General features: G+C 46.8%; 1 protein-coding gene across 4 annotated transcripts in view; it reads right to left on the bottom strand.

The window, feature by feature from the left end:
- Positions 1-389: 389 nt before the first annotated feature.
- Kank1 (KN motif and ankyrin repeat domains 1) overlaps positions 390-17,170 on the bottom strand; it is a 186,884-nt gene continuing 170,103 nt past the window's right edge. For 3 of the 4 annotated variants that reach the window (XM_055613874.1, XM_055613876.1, XM_055613873.1), the window contains 9 exons: positions 12,144-12,341; positions 11,461-11,569; positions 10,150-10,392; positions 8,572-8,659; positions 6,355-6,574; positions 4,584-4,726; positions 3,876-4,076; positions 1,919-2,017; positions 390-1,359 (listed from right to left, as the gene is read on the bottom strand). In XM_055613874.1, the coding sequence (XP_055469849.1) occupies positions 1,297-1,359; positions 1,919-2,017; positions 3,876-4,076; positions 4,584-4,726; positions 6,355-6,574; positions 8,572-8,659; positions 10,150-10,392; positions 11,461-11,569; positions 12,144-12,341 (1,364 nt within the window). In that variant the 3' untranslated portion in view covers positions 390-1,296. The remainder of the gene's footprint in view (positions 1,360-1,918; positions 2,018-3,875; positions 4,077-4,583; positions 4,727-6,354; positions 6,575-8,571; positions 8,660-10,149; positions 10,393-11,460; positions 11,570-12,143; positions 12,342-17,170) is intronic. The other variant, XM_055613875.1, reaches the window with a different exon arrangement.

Below are 17,170 nucleotides of genomic sequence, written 5' to 3' on the forward strand. Positions count from 1 at the left end.
ATCTTTCTTCAGTCCTCCAACAGTTTCTCTGGGAGACACAAAACTTTCAAAGAGTGTCTGGCTTCCTTTCCCCTTTAAGACAACCACAGATAGCTGTAACCCCAAATTAGTTCAAGACTAGCTAGCATTTGTGTATCCTGAAAGAGTCAACAACTCAGGAGGCTCCCCAGGGGTTACTTGGCTGGTAGTGGTGTGTATAATAAGGTCTTAAGTTTCAGTGTTGTGACATGCAACCTGGGCCCTGTGTCATGGACCCAGGCACCCTCAGAAGACCGGTAGACCATGCTTGTGTTCTCCCAGCCCAAACCATCCATCAGCATTTGTGGCCACTGCTGTAAGTCATCCGAGCCAGGCAGACAGCTGTCAGTGACAAAGCAGGGACAAGCAAAAGAGCTTAATGAAGTTTTATTCTGAAAATATGGCAAGAGTCTAAGGCACTTCAAACATTTAAATACATACACAGGACCAAAGTAAATGTGACATGATAGAAACACACAGAGAACTACCCTATGTTTCCCTAGAGGCACATCTGGAACCCACTCCTCTAACCTAATTCAACCTTTATCACCAGATAGAGACATGGTTGGGCAGCTGTTAAAAATGTAACATTACACATAATTCTTTATGACCGTACTGTGGAATATAAAACTTAAAAATACTGTGTTAATTTCATATAGAAGTCTTTTATATAAAAAGCCACATAATACATCCACCTAGATAAACCAACTGAAAATATTTCTTGTTGTAAGTTTATATGGTTTGAGATTTCCATCTTCTATTTTTTTTAAACAGGAAATTATCAGCCTGGGGACCAAGTTGCTGATGATCGGTCATCTATCTCAAGTTTCTTATTTTAAAAGACAGAGCAGAAATGCACAAAAGCATCCTGGAATGGAATACTGGAAGGCCTTCCCCGTGGCTCCACATTTAGTAAGTATAAGTATTTGTGGAAAATTTCAAAACCACAAGGTCATGGAGAACCTGACGCTTGCTTACATTTGTAGAAGTTGTAGTCTGGCCTGGTAGAGCCAGACTGCCGTTTCTTACCATTGCAAATAACGGAGCCAACTCAGCGGCCACAGAGCTGTGTTCAAGCTCTAGAAAAGCAGAGGGCTAGAGAGGCGGCCTGCACCTAGCTTGGCCATTTCCCACCAGCTCTGTTTTCCCTGCAAAAGCGGCGGCCCTTAGCCTGTTCCTTTACTCTTCTGTTTGCTGGTCAGCTCGGCATGGTCCATATACATTCAGTATCTGTCAACCCCAGCAGGAATACGCACACGGAGGGCTGTGTCTACACAGTCAGTCAAAGGAACCTCGGTGAGTGGGACCAGGAGACGTCTTTCTTCCAAGCCTGGGGGTGCCCTAGAGACCAGGAAAGGGGGAAAAAAGAAGGTGGGGGTAATAAGTGGCTTCAGGCAGATGTGCTCCCCAGATACTGGTTCATCACAGCTGACAACCATCCGAGTGGCTGAGCCAGGCGATCTGTTCCTGAGGATGTGGGACAGATGTCCGCCCTTTAGCAGGCACGGCTCCGGAGCCAGCCAAGCTAAGCAGGGATCGCCCAGCTCTCCTGGCAATCAGTTTCCCACTCTGAGTAGGTTTTGAGACGGTGAGCAGCCCACTGACAGCTTCAGGGACAGAGTCAGGCAGGAAGAGTGGCATGTAGCCACGAGCCCAGCCTGTGCTGTCTGCATCATTATGCATGGAATTAGTGCCTCATGAGAGATGCTGTCCCCGAGGACGACTGAGACCCAGCCTTTCCTGGCATGGGTTTGAAATGATGAAAACTTAAGCTCTGGGCTAATCCTCCCATATTCAGAATCAACATAAGACCCCTGTGGCCTGTTAATTCCCCTAGGAAAGCGGCCTGCCGGCCTGTGGACTCCATCCTATTTTCGAATGCCAAGTGCCCAATACTGACCGGAGATGGGGCTTTCGCGAAGTTGACGTGGGCATACAGAAGAACGGCAATGTCTTTGTGTCCAGCCTCCAGGGCTATGGAGAGAGCAGTGCTGCCATCCTAAAGAGGAAATGGAAAGAACAGGCCAGGTTGAGTCTCTCCAGCCTCCACCAGCCAGAAGGTAACAAACTGACAAAGTCCTCCAGATCTAGCCATCTGTCCTGTCCTTCAGGCAAGTGTTTCTGGATCTTGCAGTGCTGCATCTTGACCGTGTGGAGGTGAGGGAGACTAGGCTCTGCTCATAAGAAGCCAAGCACAAGGACAATCATTCATTCACTTTGGCTTTATCTGTCAGTATTGGCACAGGGACGTATGCACCAGGGTTCTTAAGAACTGAAGGCTGTCCACAAAGAACCCCTATCCGATTGATTGTCCCACCAGCCATAGGGGCCAGTAAGAACAGGAGGGTCAGAAACCTTAATCACAAATGATTAGGCAAGAACTAGTGTGTGGACTCGTCTAGCCAGCTGCAAACACCTCAGCCTTCCTCCGGACAAGGAAGCTGTGACCTTGTAGCCTACACAGCAACTTTACTGAATGGTGGAGGTCACATCCACACGTAAACACAACACCCTGGCAGTTTGGACGCATGCGCAGTATCTTCTAGAAATACTAGGGGAAAACACAGCATTATGGGAAAGAAACATGTTTTGGTTAATTGTTTGATTTTTTTTTTATTAAATTGCAGGGTCTGAAATAGATACGAAGGAATGAAGGCAGAGGACAGCACTGCTTATCTCCTGTCTGGTTTTGAAGTGAGGACTCTCCTTTGATCACAGCAACAGGAAATGATTCCCATGTGGGTTGACTATTAGCACCCTGCTCTCCCACACTGCAGATCCAGGGAGCAGCTCTTCTTCCCGAGGCCAGGTAGGTGTTGCCCTACTTGTGTATGAATTGAGGAAGTGGGCGATTAGCCGGGTAGCCAGGATTTCTGGGAGTCCCTGTAACACTACAGACTCTCACTGCAAAGTGACAAGTTTTCAGAAAGAAAACACTAGAACAAAACCTCAAACACATGCAACAGAGACTGTAGTGGGGGAAAAAAAAAGGAAACTGTGACCTGGGGCTCCCTGAGGAAGGGAACAGAACTGTTTTCTCTGGAGGTGGGTGGAGGCTGCCCTTCTATCCAGTGCTGACCTCCCCTGCTTTGCTTGCTGGAGTGAGCCCAGCAGGGAATCCGAAATTGATGACAAAGTGGGATATTTCACCTCTGACTTTATGCTGTTTTGAAATAAAGGGTGCTCTGGCTGGAACAGCTCTGTGTTCTAAGGAGATGAACTTTCAAAACCAGAAGCAGCCTGGCCTGACCTCTGTGACCCTGGGCGGGCTTCCACAACCTCAGTGCTGGTCCCGTGCTTTCTGTCTGCAAGTGCACAGCCTCTTCGGCCTCAGCCCTATGGCCGCGGAAGGTTCTGAGGAAAGGTTTCTCTCCGAGTGGGAACAGACTGGGGGCTCAGTGAGCAGCTTAGTTTGGTGGCATTGGAGACAGACCAAGCAGGTGTGAAAATGTGCTGAGGACAGCCGAGAACTCACAGACTTCCTGCCTTACGCACCACACGTTATTCACATTTGTCAATACTGTCACAGATCATCTGTGACACTGCCTTTGAGTCGGTAAGTGTTCCATCCGAGGGGAAAAAATAAGCCCGAGGCTTCTACGGAGGGACCGCTCACGCAGTGCCTCCAGCAAGTTCAAGTCTGCTCACTCCCATTAGGAACGCTGGCCCTCACCTTCTTCCTTTAATGAACTCGAAGGTGAGGTCCATTTGTCTATTCTTGCTTTTGGTTGACTCGGTAACAGGCTATGGAGGAGTTGGGCTGTAAAAGGAAGAGTCCTGGACGCCAGCATCCATCCACAAGGGACAGGACGGCGGGACCCACCCCCGCTCCAGGCCGGAGGCCCAGTGGTACTCACGTTGTCCTCCAGGTGGCCATTGCAGCCTGGCTGGGCCAGCAGCAACTTCACAATCTCCACGTGCCCATGCTCACTGGCACACATTAGGGCGGTGGAGCCCTCATCATCCTGGATGTTGACGTCAGCCCCGCAGGCCAGGAGGCCCTTCACCATGTCTATCCGCCCATGGCTGACGGCCAGCATGAGGGCTGTTTGTCCTGCCTATGAGGGAAAGGATGGTTAGAGTCCGAAATGCAGACTGGGCAGGAGAAGGCTGGGGGTGGGGTGGAGCAGACAAAGCACAAAGGCGCTGTAGCTATGAGCTGAGGAAGAGCACAGAGGAAGGAGTCAGGTTTTCAGCAGGACTCTGAGGATGTCTCAGCAGAGCAAGGCAGAGAGTTCCAAAGAGGTTTAAGGTCAAACTGCGAACACATTTAGGCTTTCAGCTCTGGGTCTGGCATAAAGCCAAGACAGCAAGACAGGCGGAGGCGGTAGGCGATGTTTGAATGGTGACGGCCCTCCTACGGCAGGGTCCCTTGTGTGCAGGCACGTCTGTCATTTCTCCTGCAAGCTGACCGAGAGGCCATGCAAAGCCGGGAGAGATTCGCAAGGTGGTGTCACTGGACCGAAGCTGTCGGTGTGCCACCAAGCGCTGCACTGTCAGCCGGGTCATAGCAGACACTGGCCAGGGCAGCGACGGAGAGAGAGCCCAGTAAGCAAGGCACTGACCTGACTGGCCTTGGCGTTCACATCTCCACAGCCGAAGAGCTCTTCTACAACCTGCAGGTCCTTCTCTGCCTCCACGGCGGCGAGCGCTGCCAGCATGATGGGGGTGTATCCAGCCTTGTTCTGGTGGTTGACATTACACACGTCTACAAGAAGGAGATCCAGAAGTGTCTACTGGAGGTGCGATGTTTACAAGAGCCCCATGGGGAAAAAGGGGCCCAGGAAAAAAAAAAAAAAAAAAAAAAAGGAAACAAATGTTTTTATGCCCTAACCCAGAGGGCTGGCAGCAGCAGACGTGACAGTGAGTGACTCCAGTGTGCCCTGCTTGTGATATTGGTGACTATGGTGTCGTAGCCTGGCAGGGTTCCAGGAGGGTCTGAATGTCCTTGCTCTGGAGCATCAACACCAATGAGGGATCTAGACAGGCTCATGTCCAGAGAGTCAATCAATCCTGGCTTCTAAGTCCAGGGCTTGAGGTGTAAGATCGATATGAAAGTGATGAGTCCTCTAACCAGACCCCACAGGCTTGATTGCTTCTGTCCTCTAATTCGCAAGAAGCCTTCCAGGGCTTGAATGACATGCCAGGATGAAGAGCAATGGAAAAAGTAGCTTTTATACTGAGCAAGTCATTGAAGACAGGCCAGGACAGTAACTTTGCCTGGCATCCCCGTCCATTTCATAGTAACATAATGGGATGGACAGAAGGACTCGTGTGAAAAAAGCAAAGGCTGTGCGGTCGGCAACGCGGGTACACACATGTACCCAGAATTACATTTTATGGAGCCAAAAATCTACTCAAAATAGTAAAGCACTAAAAACAATGTAAACAAAGTGATTAGCTAAAACCATCTAACAATGGAATCAATTCAGTTTGCCAAGATAACCATCCTAGAGTTCTGAGGCCAAAAAAAAAACCACAACAAAACATTCATTTCAGGAAGAATTCTGAAATTTGCTTCTCAGCTTCCCTGGGTATTATCTAGGAACAACTTTTATCCCCTAGTTTAACGGTATCCGCAGCTGTTTATGGTCTTGGAGGGAAGGAGGCCTGTGACTCCTTCCTGTCATCAGATGGAATCAGTTATCCCCTAACGTGGGCACTCAACTGCCATGATTAACAAGGTTCAGCGGTAGCGGAAACACTGCTTCCCTTTTCTGTGATTCTTCGGGAGTGGTGTAGTTGGACAGGAACAGCGATGACCCTGCTGGGGCTTTACTAGTCCCTACCCCTGAGTAACTGCTCACTTCCGCACAGCCACAGAGGCTGGCGAACAAGGACAAATGGAGTGCCCGCAGACACAAACGCTGTGACGCTGGGCCTGTGAGCCATGCTCATGAGCAGGGGAAATGTTTGAAGATGGCTGACCTGCAGTGAGAATATCTTTGAAGCCCCCTTTCGAAATAGATCTGGATTCTGTTTCTTTTCTTTTTGGTTTTTGAGACGGGTTTCTTGGTGTAGCCTGAGCTGTCCTGGAACTCATTCTACAGACCAGGCTGGCCTTGAACTCATGGAGATTCACCTGCCTTTGCCTCCCTGAGTGCTGGGGTTACAGGTGTGTGCCACCTTGCCCGGCTTGGATTCTGTTTCTTTATTGTCCAGGCTTGGTGGACCTCAAGCCTCCTGTCCACGACTCAAGAACAGTATTCTTGCCATGCCATGTGGACAAGCAATGAAGAGGCTTTAGGATGGCCACTGAACAAAGGCCAATTGGCTTGGTGAAGATTAAGTCCCAGCCTGAGCGCTCCTAGGGGAGTCACGGGGCAGCCTCCATACCTGCGTCCAGAAGCAGCTTGACAATCTCGAAGTTGGAGTGAGACACGCTGTAGTGGAGGGCGGTGTTCCCATTGCCATCGGCCATGTTGATGATGTAACGGAGCACATCCGGGGAGACAGCCTCGAATGCGGCGATGTAGTCCCCCACCATGGCTGGCACAGCGGACTTCTGACTGGACACGCGGAACCACTCGTGCTGGAGGGTGTTCAGACAGAACCTCTGCCAAAAAACACCACGTTGCTGTTAGTTCTATTTATAGCTCTCTCCGAGCTCATTCGAAAGCCCGAGCAACCAGGCCTTTTATAGGCAAAGTGTGTGCTCTCAGCATCTGCCCTCAAAGGCTTGTGAAACCCACGGCCTCAAGAGCAGCTTCAAACAGCAGACTTGAGCTTCTCCTCTGGTTTGAAATCATGCCGTCCATGCTATGCTCGCTCAGGCCCCGACAATGTGCCAGTAGGTTTAGAGCCCCTCGGGTGCAATTCCAGATTCTGCTACTTATGAATGAATGATCCTGAGGATCTTATTCTGCATCATAGTTCCCATGTCTTTGTTTTGTTTGAGACAGGGTTTCTCTGTGTAGCCTTGGCTGTCCTTGACTTGCTTTTAGACCAGGCTGTCCTCAAACTCACAGAGATCCGCCCACCTCTGCCCCCCCCCCCCAAGTGCTGGGGCTAAAAGCGTGCGCCACCATGCCCCGCCCCATATTTTAACAAAAGAACAAAACAAATCATTTTTATAGTATCTATAATGAGGTTAACACTTAGGCCTGGTTCCAATTTTGAGCTGTTTGTGTTTATTGAATTAGCTGGTATTTTCGAATGCTTTTCTCCCCCCATTGGAATCAGGAAGAAATTAGCCCACCTGCAACTGTATTGCCTCCTGACCGAGACTAATTCCAACTCCTCTACTACACTAGGCTGGGACTTGAGAGTGACCGAGGCTGCACAGCAAGTCCCAGGCCAGTCTGAGCTGCAATATGAGGCCCTGTCTCACAGAGCAACCCGGGGCAATCTAATTCTAGCACCACCATGCCATGACACGGTGGCTGCTACTCTAGAGATACTTAGAATATTTTTTATATGTTTATTATTTACTTATTGTGCATGTGCAAGTATGTGTGGAGGTCAGAGGACAACTTGCAGATGTTGGTTTCTTTGTCAGGATTGTTGGCAAACATCATCACCCACTGAGCCATCTTGCAGGCCCTAGAGACATATCTCTCAGGGCCTCGGAAACTGGGGTTGGGTTTGGCTAGGGTGGTCTCCTGGGCACATGTTCCTGTGTGTTCAAGACCGTGCCAGCCACTGGCAGCCTTTCACAGAACATGCCAGGCCCACGGCATTCCAATTACGCTTCTAGGATTAGCTAACTCCTTAGGTCTCGCTTTGTTTTCATAGCTCCATAGATCCCGAGAGCCTCGTAAAGTCATCTGAGCAGCAGATACCGACATCAGATGATTCAGCCTCAAATGAACTAAACCTGGTTATTATTTGAATTAATGCAAGGAGCTACATTTTCACAATGCCCTCGAGATGGAGCTGCCAATCAGAGGCCGGGTCAGGTTGAGCAGCTGCAGATCCAACTGTCAGCCCAGGAGTGAGTCACCTGGCAGCACACTAGGTTAACCACTGCCGAGGCAATACCTATGGGTCCTGCGTTGTGCTGCTCCTGACCATTAAGAAAATCACAACCTCCACAACACCGCACAGAATCTCCCCAACCGTGAAATGACAGTGCAGTTATTTTTCTGTTTAAAAATAGTGGCCGTCTGCATTCCACACCAGAACCTAATAATATACCTTCCTAACTGAGAGGAATGCTGATCTCAGCCCAGATAAGTTTCTTTAAAAAAAAAAAAAAAAAAAGGTCTGGGATGCTGCTCTTTGGACCCGAAGGTTCTGTGGATGGAAGTAGAGCATGGAAGAAGAAGAGCGCCTGCAATTAGCCTTCTCTTTCTTCCTGCCAAGTATGTGCCTCCCACATGGCTCCACCACAGGGAAAGTACAGGGTGGGTAAAGAGAGTGGAAGCTGGGCCTCAGGGAAATGGCATGTTCCCTGAGCTGGGCAGTATGACGCTCACCCTGCCAGCTACGCTGGAAGTGAATGGCTCAGGGAGAAGCATGCACACAAGAGCTCACGGGCAGGCTACCGCGTTCGCATAGTGCACCTGGGTGACGCCACGTAGCCCGGGGATTGCTCCCTTCAGTCAGACTCACCATATCTTTGCTCGTCAAAGCTTTGGGGTCGTTTATGTTATCTTTCAGTAAGTTGCATGCAGACAATACCTTTTCGCTTAATTCATACCTAAAAGGGAAGGAAAACAAATACAGAAAACTCAGGGATTGGCCACAAAAGTGATTTTTACCTCAGTGCCCACCATTTACGAGGCCAGGGCCATGAGCCGGCCTAGGCGGGTCATGAAGACTGGAGCTGTCCCCAGGCACTGGTGAGTGACATCACCCTGCAGAGCCAGTACTGCTGTGATGATGGTCTCTGCACACGTGTAACTTCCAGCTGTATCAGTGTGGCCTTTAGAAGATTACAAAATAACATTTGGAAAATTTTATTCTTAGTCTTGGCCAGGTGTGATGACATATGCCTTGGATCTGAGTAATTGGGAGGCAAGTGGATCTCTGTGAGTTTGAGGCCAGCTTGGTCTACATAGTGAGTGCCAGTCCAGCCGGGGTGACATAGTGAGACCCTGTTTCCAACATATATACAAGGAAATATATATTATATAAATATAAATGTTTATATATTACTTTTTTAAAATTTTCGAGACAGGGTTTCTCTGTGTAGCCTTGGCTATCTTGGACTCACTTTGCAGACCAGGCTGGCCTGGAACTCATAGAGATCCACATGCCTCTGCCTCCCTGGGTGCTGGGATTACAGGTATCTGTCACTGCGTCCAGCTAATATATTACTCTTAAGGAGCTAACGAGGTCTAAATTACTATATTTCTATTATGTTGAACCCAGATGTAGGGACTCAAGTGTTTGTGCGATACCTTTAAAAAGCCAAAAATCAAATGACATATCTCAATACAGCTGTTAGAAACTCAGAAGACATTTCAGACCCTCTGAAAACGCTTACCTTGTATTGACAGTGCGCTTCCATTTGACAAATTTAACAGAAAAAAAAAAAAAAAAAGGTCTGCTGAAATGTTTCCGTTCATGCTTCCCAGAAAAACCTCATTTTATGAGCAACAAGTTTGCACATACTAACGGTGTCGCAAACTCCATTTCTCAGGTGTGTGTTTCAGCCACCCAGAGAACGTGAGATTTTAATTCAGTCCCACATCTACTCTTGTGTTTCTTATCACTCGGCGAGCAACAAAACTGAGGCATGTGCCTGACACGCGTCACCTTTCCAGGTGATTTTTGGTTGAGGCTAAGTTCCTGTTCCTCGTACACAATGGTCCTGCAATAACAATTCTGACATTTGCATCAAGACATTTTCTGGCCATCAGAAATGTCAACTGCGCCTTTGTATATAAGGACATTTGTTCAAACAGCAGATGCTGTGGTGGACAGCAGTTCCACATACCAAGTTAGACAGCGAAGGCTGTCAGTGGCTAGACTAGCGACCGAGCCATCCTCATCGCTACGCTAAGAGACCCGAAGCACATCATATCCTGCATTTATAGTTCCTAGCACCTGGACCAGCTGTGCATACTCCTGAGACACAGATAAGACTAAACACACAGATCCAGCTGTAAACTATCTGAACCAGCTCATTCCGGTGCCCAAGTACACCACGGGAGGAATCGGGGAGGGGACGGGAGTGTACCACACCTCTCTCTGATTTCCACCTTCTCAGGTTCACATTCTGGAACCTGCATTTCATCTTCCACCCTGGCAGACTTGAAACCTTCAATATTAACTGCGTGGTGCCCTTCCGCCATTCCCTGAGTGTCGTCATCCTCCTCTTCCTCCTCCTCCTCTTCCTCGGGAGGAGACTCAAGGGCGTCATCGTCATCTGACTCAGAAGAAGAGCTCCCATCTGAGCTGGAATCGTCACTTGAAGTTGTCTCATACCTAGGTGGCAATCGGGGTTTCAGGAGGTGCAGAGTGTCCCCATAAAGACCCGGTGACAGACATTCCTGGGAAAGGAAAGCTGCTGCCTGACTCTAGACACCTTGCCAGTGGTTTAAAGCCTGCACTTAGAAAGGCCTGGTGGGTTTACAGTGGGTTCTGACTTCAAAGAGGTAACTCCCAGTTGATGACTGGTATTATATACCACTTGTTTATTTAAAAAAAAAAAAAAAAAAAAAGCGCTGATACCACTAGCCCAGAAAAAATTGAGAGGAAAGTGACTTTATAGAAACCAGATCTGCAGCTGCTCATTTCCACTCCATTCTGCCTATTTGCCCCCATCCATTCTCCTACTGTCAAGGGGAACAGATTATACAAGTAAGCAATCGTCCCTCCCCTGCATGTCCTTTGAAATCTGGGCCACATCCTTCAATGAAGCTGAAGATTTGTAAAACATGCACCATCATGTTAAGCCTCTCTGGGTAGCCACCTTGCTATAAATACCCAACGCTGTACTGTTGCCTTCTCATTGAGTAATCAACTAATTGCTTTGATCCAACTGTAGGAGGAGAAACAGGCTCAACCACCTGGGCCACCAGCTACATTTTATGTAGAAAGCAAGGAACCAAGAGCTATGGCCAGTTGAAATGCCCCACAGTTTTGCTCACGAACACAGCTAAGTCAAAAGCAATCCATTCCGGAAAAGTGGATCACTGTCATTGGGCCCTAGACCAGTGCTGCCAGCGTCTTCCTATTCTCTCCTGTATTCTAACATGTATGAGCACGACTGTCCAATAGAAGGCAGCAACCTTGCTGTGGTCTTTTTTTTTTTTTTTCAGGTCAGAGGTGAGGAGATGTCACTTTCCCAGCTTCAATGGGTATCCTTGAAAGAGGGACATATCCTTAAGGATAGCAAGAAGAGAGAAGAGATGCACCTTTCTGAGGAGGAAATCTTCTATCATCAAGATGTGGCAGCATCCCAGAATAGGCCCCTTGACAGTGACGTAAGTAGGCAGGAGACAAAGGAGACAACAGGTGCCTTTGCTCTCAAACACCACCAGTTTGCCTTACCCGCCATTAATGCCAATGAACTGAAGGTTCTTTTTAGCGCCATTTGAATCTTTATTCCCGTCGTTCTTCTTCATGATAGACTTCAGTGTATTTTCATTATTTGGACATACTGTTAAAAAAAAAGTAAATCAAATATGAAATGAAAATAAGGTGATTCCTGTAAATCAAACAAGTGAAATTGAGTGGGCATTCTTTCCTCATTGTCTGTGAATGGAGAGCTTAGCATGCTTGCGAGAGATTTCCATAATATCTAGTGGGAAAGTATGTGCAAATGGAGAAAATAATTCAGCATTCTATTAATAATGTTCTTTTAAATGGGGAATCCATCAGTGTGGCCAGACATTACAAACTGGGTGATAAGGAGCATTTGTACCAGGCTGCAGTGTTTATAAAGTGATGTCATGTCTCATTTCGCCCTAACTTAGGCACCACAGTAGGGGTACTGGCACACTTTTTTTCCAGCTAAGATAACCTAGGCCGTAGAATATGCATGGTGGGATGCAAAAAGAGCGGGAAGGCTGTCTGTATAACGCATACCTTGTAGCCAAGGCTGCACAACACTCTAGAACTGGCTGCCAAAAAAATAATCATACAACTTTTCTTCCAGGTCAACGTGTAAGTCATCAGCTGGAATGCTGGCCGCGGCTGCTAGAATCCCAACGCCAAGCTGTGAGGAGACTTACCATAGAGGCCGGTGGCTATCTGGTCATCTGTCAGGTTCACCGGGCGCAGAGTATTTCCCTGAGTGGGGAACTGGTCACGGCCCCCAAGGAGCTTCCCTTCTGTCATCCCCGCCTCTTGCTCGGGCTGCGGTGTTTGCACATTTAACAGTCCTCCCGGCCGAAGGCCTCCGCATTTACAGGTATATTCTAAGTGGTTTCCTGTTCAGAGAAAGAGTGTAGGCATGCAGTGTTAGGTCCGAACAACACAGACTTAAATGTCATTTTGTTAAAAGCAGTTTCCACAGGGCTGGAGACAGGGCCTGGTTAACAGCCCTGGCTGCCCTTCCAGAGGACCTGGGTTCAATTCTCAGCACACACATAGTGGCTCACAACTGCCTGTAACTTCAGTTGCCCTCACACAAACATACATTGCAGGCAAAACACCAATGCACATAAAACCTTTTTAAAAAGGTAAATTATTTAAAAAAAAAAAAAAAGCCACAAAAACAAACCAACAAAAACCAATTCTCTCAACCCATCCCCTTCTCAGTGACCTCTTGTGCTTTCTTTTTGAATAAGTCACAATACTTATTCCATCTCCTAGACTCAAGCCTGAAAGTCCTCAATGACTGCTAAGCTTTGTCGGCTGTCACCACAATGCTGATCTGCCAGGGCTTGTCATGTGAGCCACACAGCATGTCTCTCTCCTGTTGTGGTTCCCTTCTGGCACACTGATGCAGAGTCCTGTTCCCACCCATCTCCAGCACCATCAAGACTTGAGCTGAAACAAACCCTGACGTAACCCCTCCATCAGGAGTAGCTGTTCCCACCAGAGAAGCTTGGGATATGGAGTCCCCGCAGCCTAGAGAACATACCAAGCCACCGTGGCTTGAGTCTTCATTCCTTTCCTCCTGTGGTCTCTGTGGGAAGGGCACTTCAGCCTGGTGGCCCTAAGGTTGGGATCTCTCGTTTCCTGACAGCTGTTCCACCTGGAGAACCCCTCTCTGCGTGGTCACGCCCTCTTCACCTCCCTTCTTAACTGAAAGCAACTTGCTTTCCTTTCTCAGTACAGCCTGCTGCTGTACTTTTGGTGTCTATTCTACAGGGTCAGAATGCGTTTTAGAAATATTTCCCTGTCAGCTTTTTTTCTCATCATGTTTGCTAAATTACTTCTCCACATGTGATGCATTTCATATTTGTTCACTGGCCAAAGCAGACCAATTTGATTAAAATATTTGTAACTTAATGTATCACAGAACTTGCAGCATGACGGACACTGACACTGATGTTGATAGTACAGGGATTAAATTAAAAATCAAATCAATTGCAATTCACGGATATGTATATTTGTTTGAGACAAGGTTTCACTATTTAGCCCTGCCTGGCCTGGAACTTGCTACACAGACCAAGTTGGCCTCAAACTCAGAGGTCCTGCCTGCCTCTGCATGCCACTATGCCCAGCTGAATATAACAATAGACATAAACATACCTTTATAGAAGATTAATCTGTAAAAGCCCACTAAAATGAATAAGCTGTGGTGATTAAAAATTCATATATTTGCTACTTTTCTATACTAGATATGAATTGGCTGTTTTTAAAAATCACTTTGACTTTAGTAATCTGATTTCCAAACATGTTATTCTAAGGATACACAAAAATACATAGAAGGGTTTTCATTATGCCCATATTTGAAGCAGAAAGGAGAAGCTGTTTGTTCTAGAGTTCACTTTGTAGATCAGCTGGCCTCGAACTCACATAGATTGACCTGCCTCTGCCTCCCGAGTGCTGGGACTAAAGATGCGTGCCACCACTCCCGGCTGCAAATCCATATTCCTGTTTACATTTTCAGCTGCTTTTAGAAAGCACAGCTCTTAACAGTATGGCCAGCCAAATAGCTGAGCTTTGGTGTCTACTTTTTAGCATTCTAATTGGCTTTTAAAGACCATTTGGCTTCTCTGTTGAGAATGAGTAGAATCCTAATTTCTGACTCACAATGGAGGCCATCCATGCCTTAGGTATAGTCCCAAAGTGTAACCCTTTACCTGCTGGGGAGCTAATGGGCACAAGCAGAGACCTGCCACTTAGGGTTCACGAACCGGCTTGAGGAAGAGACAGTGGAGATGTTTTTGGCAAACATCATTTTTGAGGGAAGGTATGTGGCTTGGATGGAGGAGCAAAACCTATCCTTTTGGGATTCTGCTCCCAGGTGGAAGATGTAGCCAGTAATGAGGAACCCTAGAACCCCGGCGTGACAGGTCTGGGCCGCAGTTCAACCATTCCTAGCACCTCTGCGATTATTTCCCTGAGCACAGTTCAAATGGCTGCTCAGAACATATCTAAAGAGGGTGCTCACTCAGAAATTACAAAGCTAGAGTGGATTAAGAATCAAATTCTCTTTCACCGCAAACCCCACCCATGTTTAATTATATACCCTCCCATGACTTGACCCAGAAATCCCAGGCTGACAGGCAGCATTAACTAAAGCTGGGTTAAAATGTGCCCTGGACAGGCTCTTCCCAGAGAAGCTAAGGTCCTCGCCCCCTCACCAGACCTTAGAAGCCTTGCCCACAGCTGAACCCTGAGCACTACTTGCCTCACATTACCTCCATGGGTGGTTGGTCACAGTTCTGCCACGAATATCTTGGCTTCCCAAACAGAGGGCGGGTTATTCATGGCACAGAACATCTATCTCTTTGTAGCGGCACCACACTTTGTATAAAGTTGACAATTGGTGTACAGCTACTGACCGCCATGAATAGATGGGGGCAGTCCAGACTATCAACATTTTTACTAAAGTGCAAATGATTCTCCGGCTCAGGGAAAGACACACTGATAGCTTCCTCCATGTCAGTGGCTGCACTCGCCATTCCCCTGAACAATCATGAATTCAAGCCTTTTTTTTTTTTTTTTTTGAAAATTACCTATAGCCAGCCCTTAGCCTGACATTAGTTATCGGCCTCAGGATTCAGTCAGGAAGTAAGCGGCAAAGTAAGCCAGCATCTTTTTTTCCAGAACACTTTTTGCAGTTCACTAATAACTGTTTAGGAAGGTCGGTTCAAGAGAGCAGGATTTTCAAGTAAGGGTCAAGCGAAGGGCTGCCAAAGGAGAGGGCAGAATTAAATCCTTTAAAGATCGTTCCTCTATAGCTGAATGTCTTTTCCCAAGATAATTAACAAATGACCAAACGACCTGGGTTTGCAATTTCAATCTTTCAAGGGTCAGTTATCACTTAAAAAAAAGTAAGTTATCACCTATTTTGATTTTGTAAGCGTGATTGTTTTGCCTCCATGTATTCACGTGCTCCGTGTGCATGCCAGGTGTAGATGTCAGAAGAGGTGCCGGATCTCCTGGAATTGGAGTTATAGATGGGGACATGAACTATCATGCGGATGCTAGGAACTGCACTTGGATCTTCTGCAAGAACAGTAAGTACTCTTGGCCACTGAGACTTCTCTCTAGACCTGTTTTGGTTGTGAGTTATAGCCTTTAATTGTGGAACCATCTCTCCAGCTCAGCTACCTCTTAAAAAAAAAAAAAAAGATAGGATCTCACTTCTTTTTTTTTTTTTTTTTTTTTTTTAATTTCTGACTAGCCTGGAACTCACTACATAAGCTTGGCTATCTTTTTGTTTTTCTTTTTTGGTTTGTCTGTGTTGCCTGGGCTGTCTTGGACTCTCTTCATAGACTAGGCAGGCCTTGAACTCCCAGAGATGTACTTGCCTCTGTAGTAGCCAGGCTATCTTAAATTCAGAGACCCACTTGTCTCAGGCCCCTGAATGTGGGGGACTAAGGATGTGGGTCCAGTAGAACATGCCAAGAAGAAAGAATTTCTTTCTTTTTTTCCAAGACAGGGTCTTATATACACTGCGCTAGCCCACTACTCCTTAGATAGCTGAACTGCTGATCTGAATGGACATCTGCCAAAAACTGAGCCTCGACCTCTGTCGTATTGAGATAATGGGCATGGATGAATCACTACCCATGGCTTAGCTATCACTTTTGAGAGTAACAGAAAAATTATGCACTGTTTTACAGAAAAAGCCAAAGCATAAAAATATCCACAAAGTTACAAACTGATTCCAGATTATGGCCGCTCTGATCACAGGGCTCTGCGGCTCTGAGATACAAACAATCCTCTGCGTTAAGCCCATTTATCAGAAAATCTGGAGCGCTTATTTGGTGATGGGAATAGGTAATGGGTGGTAGCAGATAACACATGTATAAATATATTCAGAGGAATGCTCTCAGCTAAAATGGATGGGTAGACTTTTACACACAGCTGCTTCTGTGGAAAAAAAAATCTGCTGGGAAGGAACCTGGGAGAAAGGTCTTCCCTTTTGACACAAGACACAGGAGTCAGGCTGCAGAGACAAACAGAAATGCCCAGGACTAGGCCTATAGAGCCCCCTACCTTCCTCCAGGCCATTTAAACACTGTTGAGTTCCAGGAAAAATTGTTTTGACTCATTCTGATGCTCATGTAGCATTTTAAAAAGTGTTGCAGAAAGAAAAACAGATACGAAGTGGTACAGTACAAGAAATAAAACGACAGCTAACTAGAGACGGAATTTTGTAACAGTTTCATTTCCCATTGTTGTTTTGGCTAGATTTCCTCCTACAAACTTTCCCAGCTAAGAGGTCTTCAAGTTCATAAACTTCTTAAAGGAACCCAAGAGAGCCAAGAATGCAAACACAGAGGCTGTTTAAGCAGCAGCTCCTTTGAGTGTAAAGATGAGTTTTCTAAAAACAACAACAACCACCACAACAAAAAAGCATGTGGCAGGCAGTTAAGTTCTATTTGTATTTGCACGGGGATAGTTAGATATTTTTAGGGTATTTGTAACTCTGAGTCACTTGTCTAGAATTTTCTTCCCTATTCCAGAAAGGGAAGGGAGGAGGAAAGGATGGAAGAAAAAAAAAGAATGAAAAGTGAAGAAAATCCATTCCTTAAATCAATATAATCTCACTGGTGTAAAGGAAAAGACCTTACTTCTGAAGGCTTTGTGTGTGTGTGTGTGTGTGTGTGTGTGTGTGTGTGTGTGTGTGTGT

Source organism: Psammomys obesus, unplaced genomic scaffold (genome assembly GCF_907164565.1).
Source record: "Psammomys obesus unplaced genomic scaffold, mPsaObe1.curated_primary_1811, whole genome shotgun sequence".
NCBI classification, from domain to species: domain Eukaryota; kingdom Metazoa; phylum Chordata; class Mammalia; order Rodentia; family Muridae; genus Psammomys; species Psammomys obesus.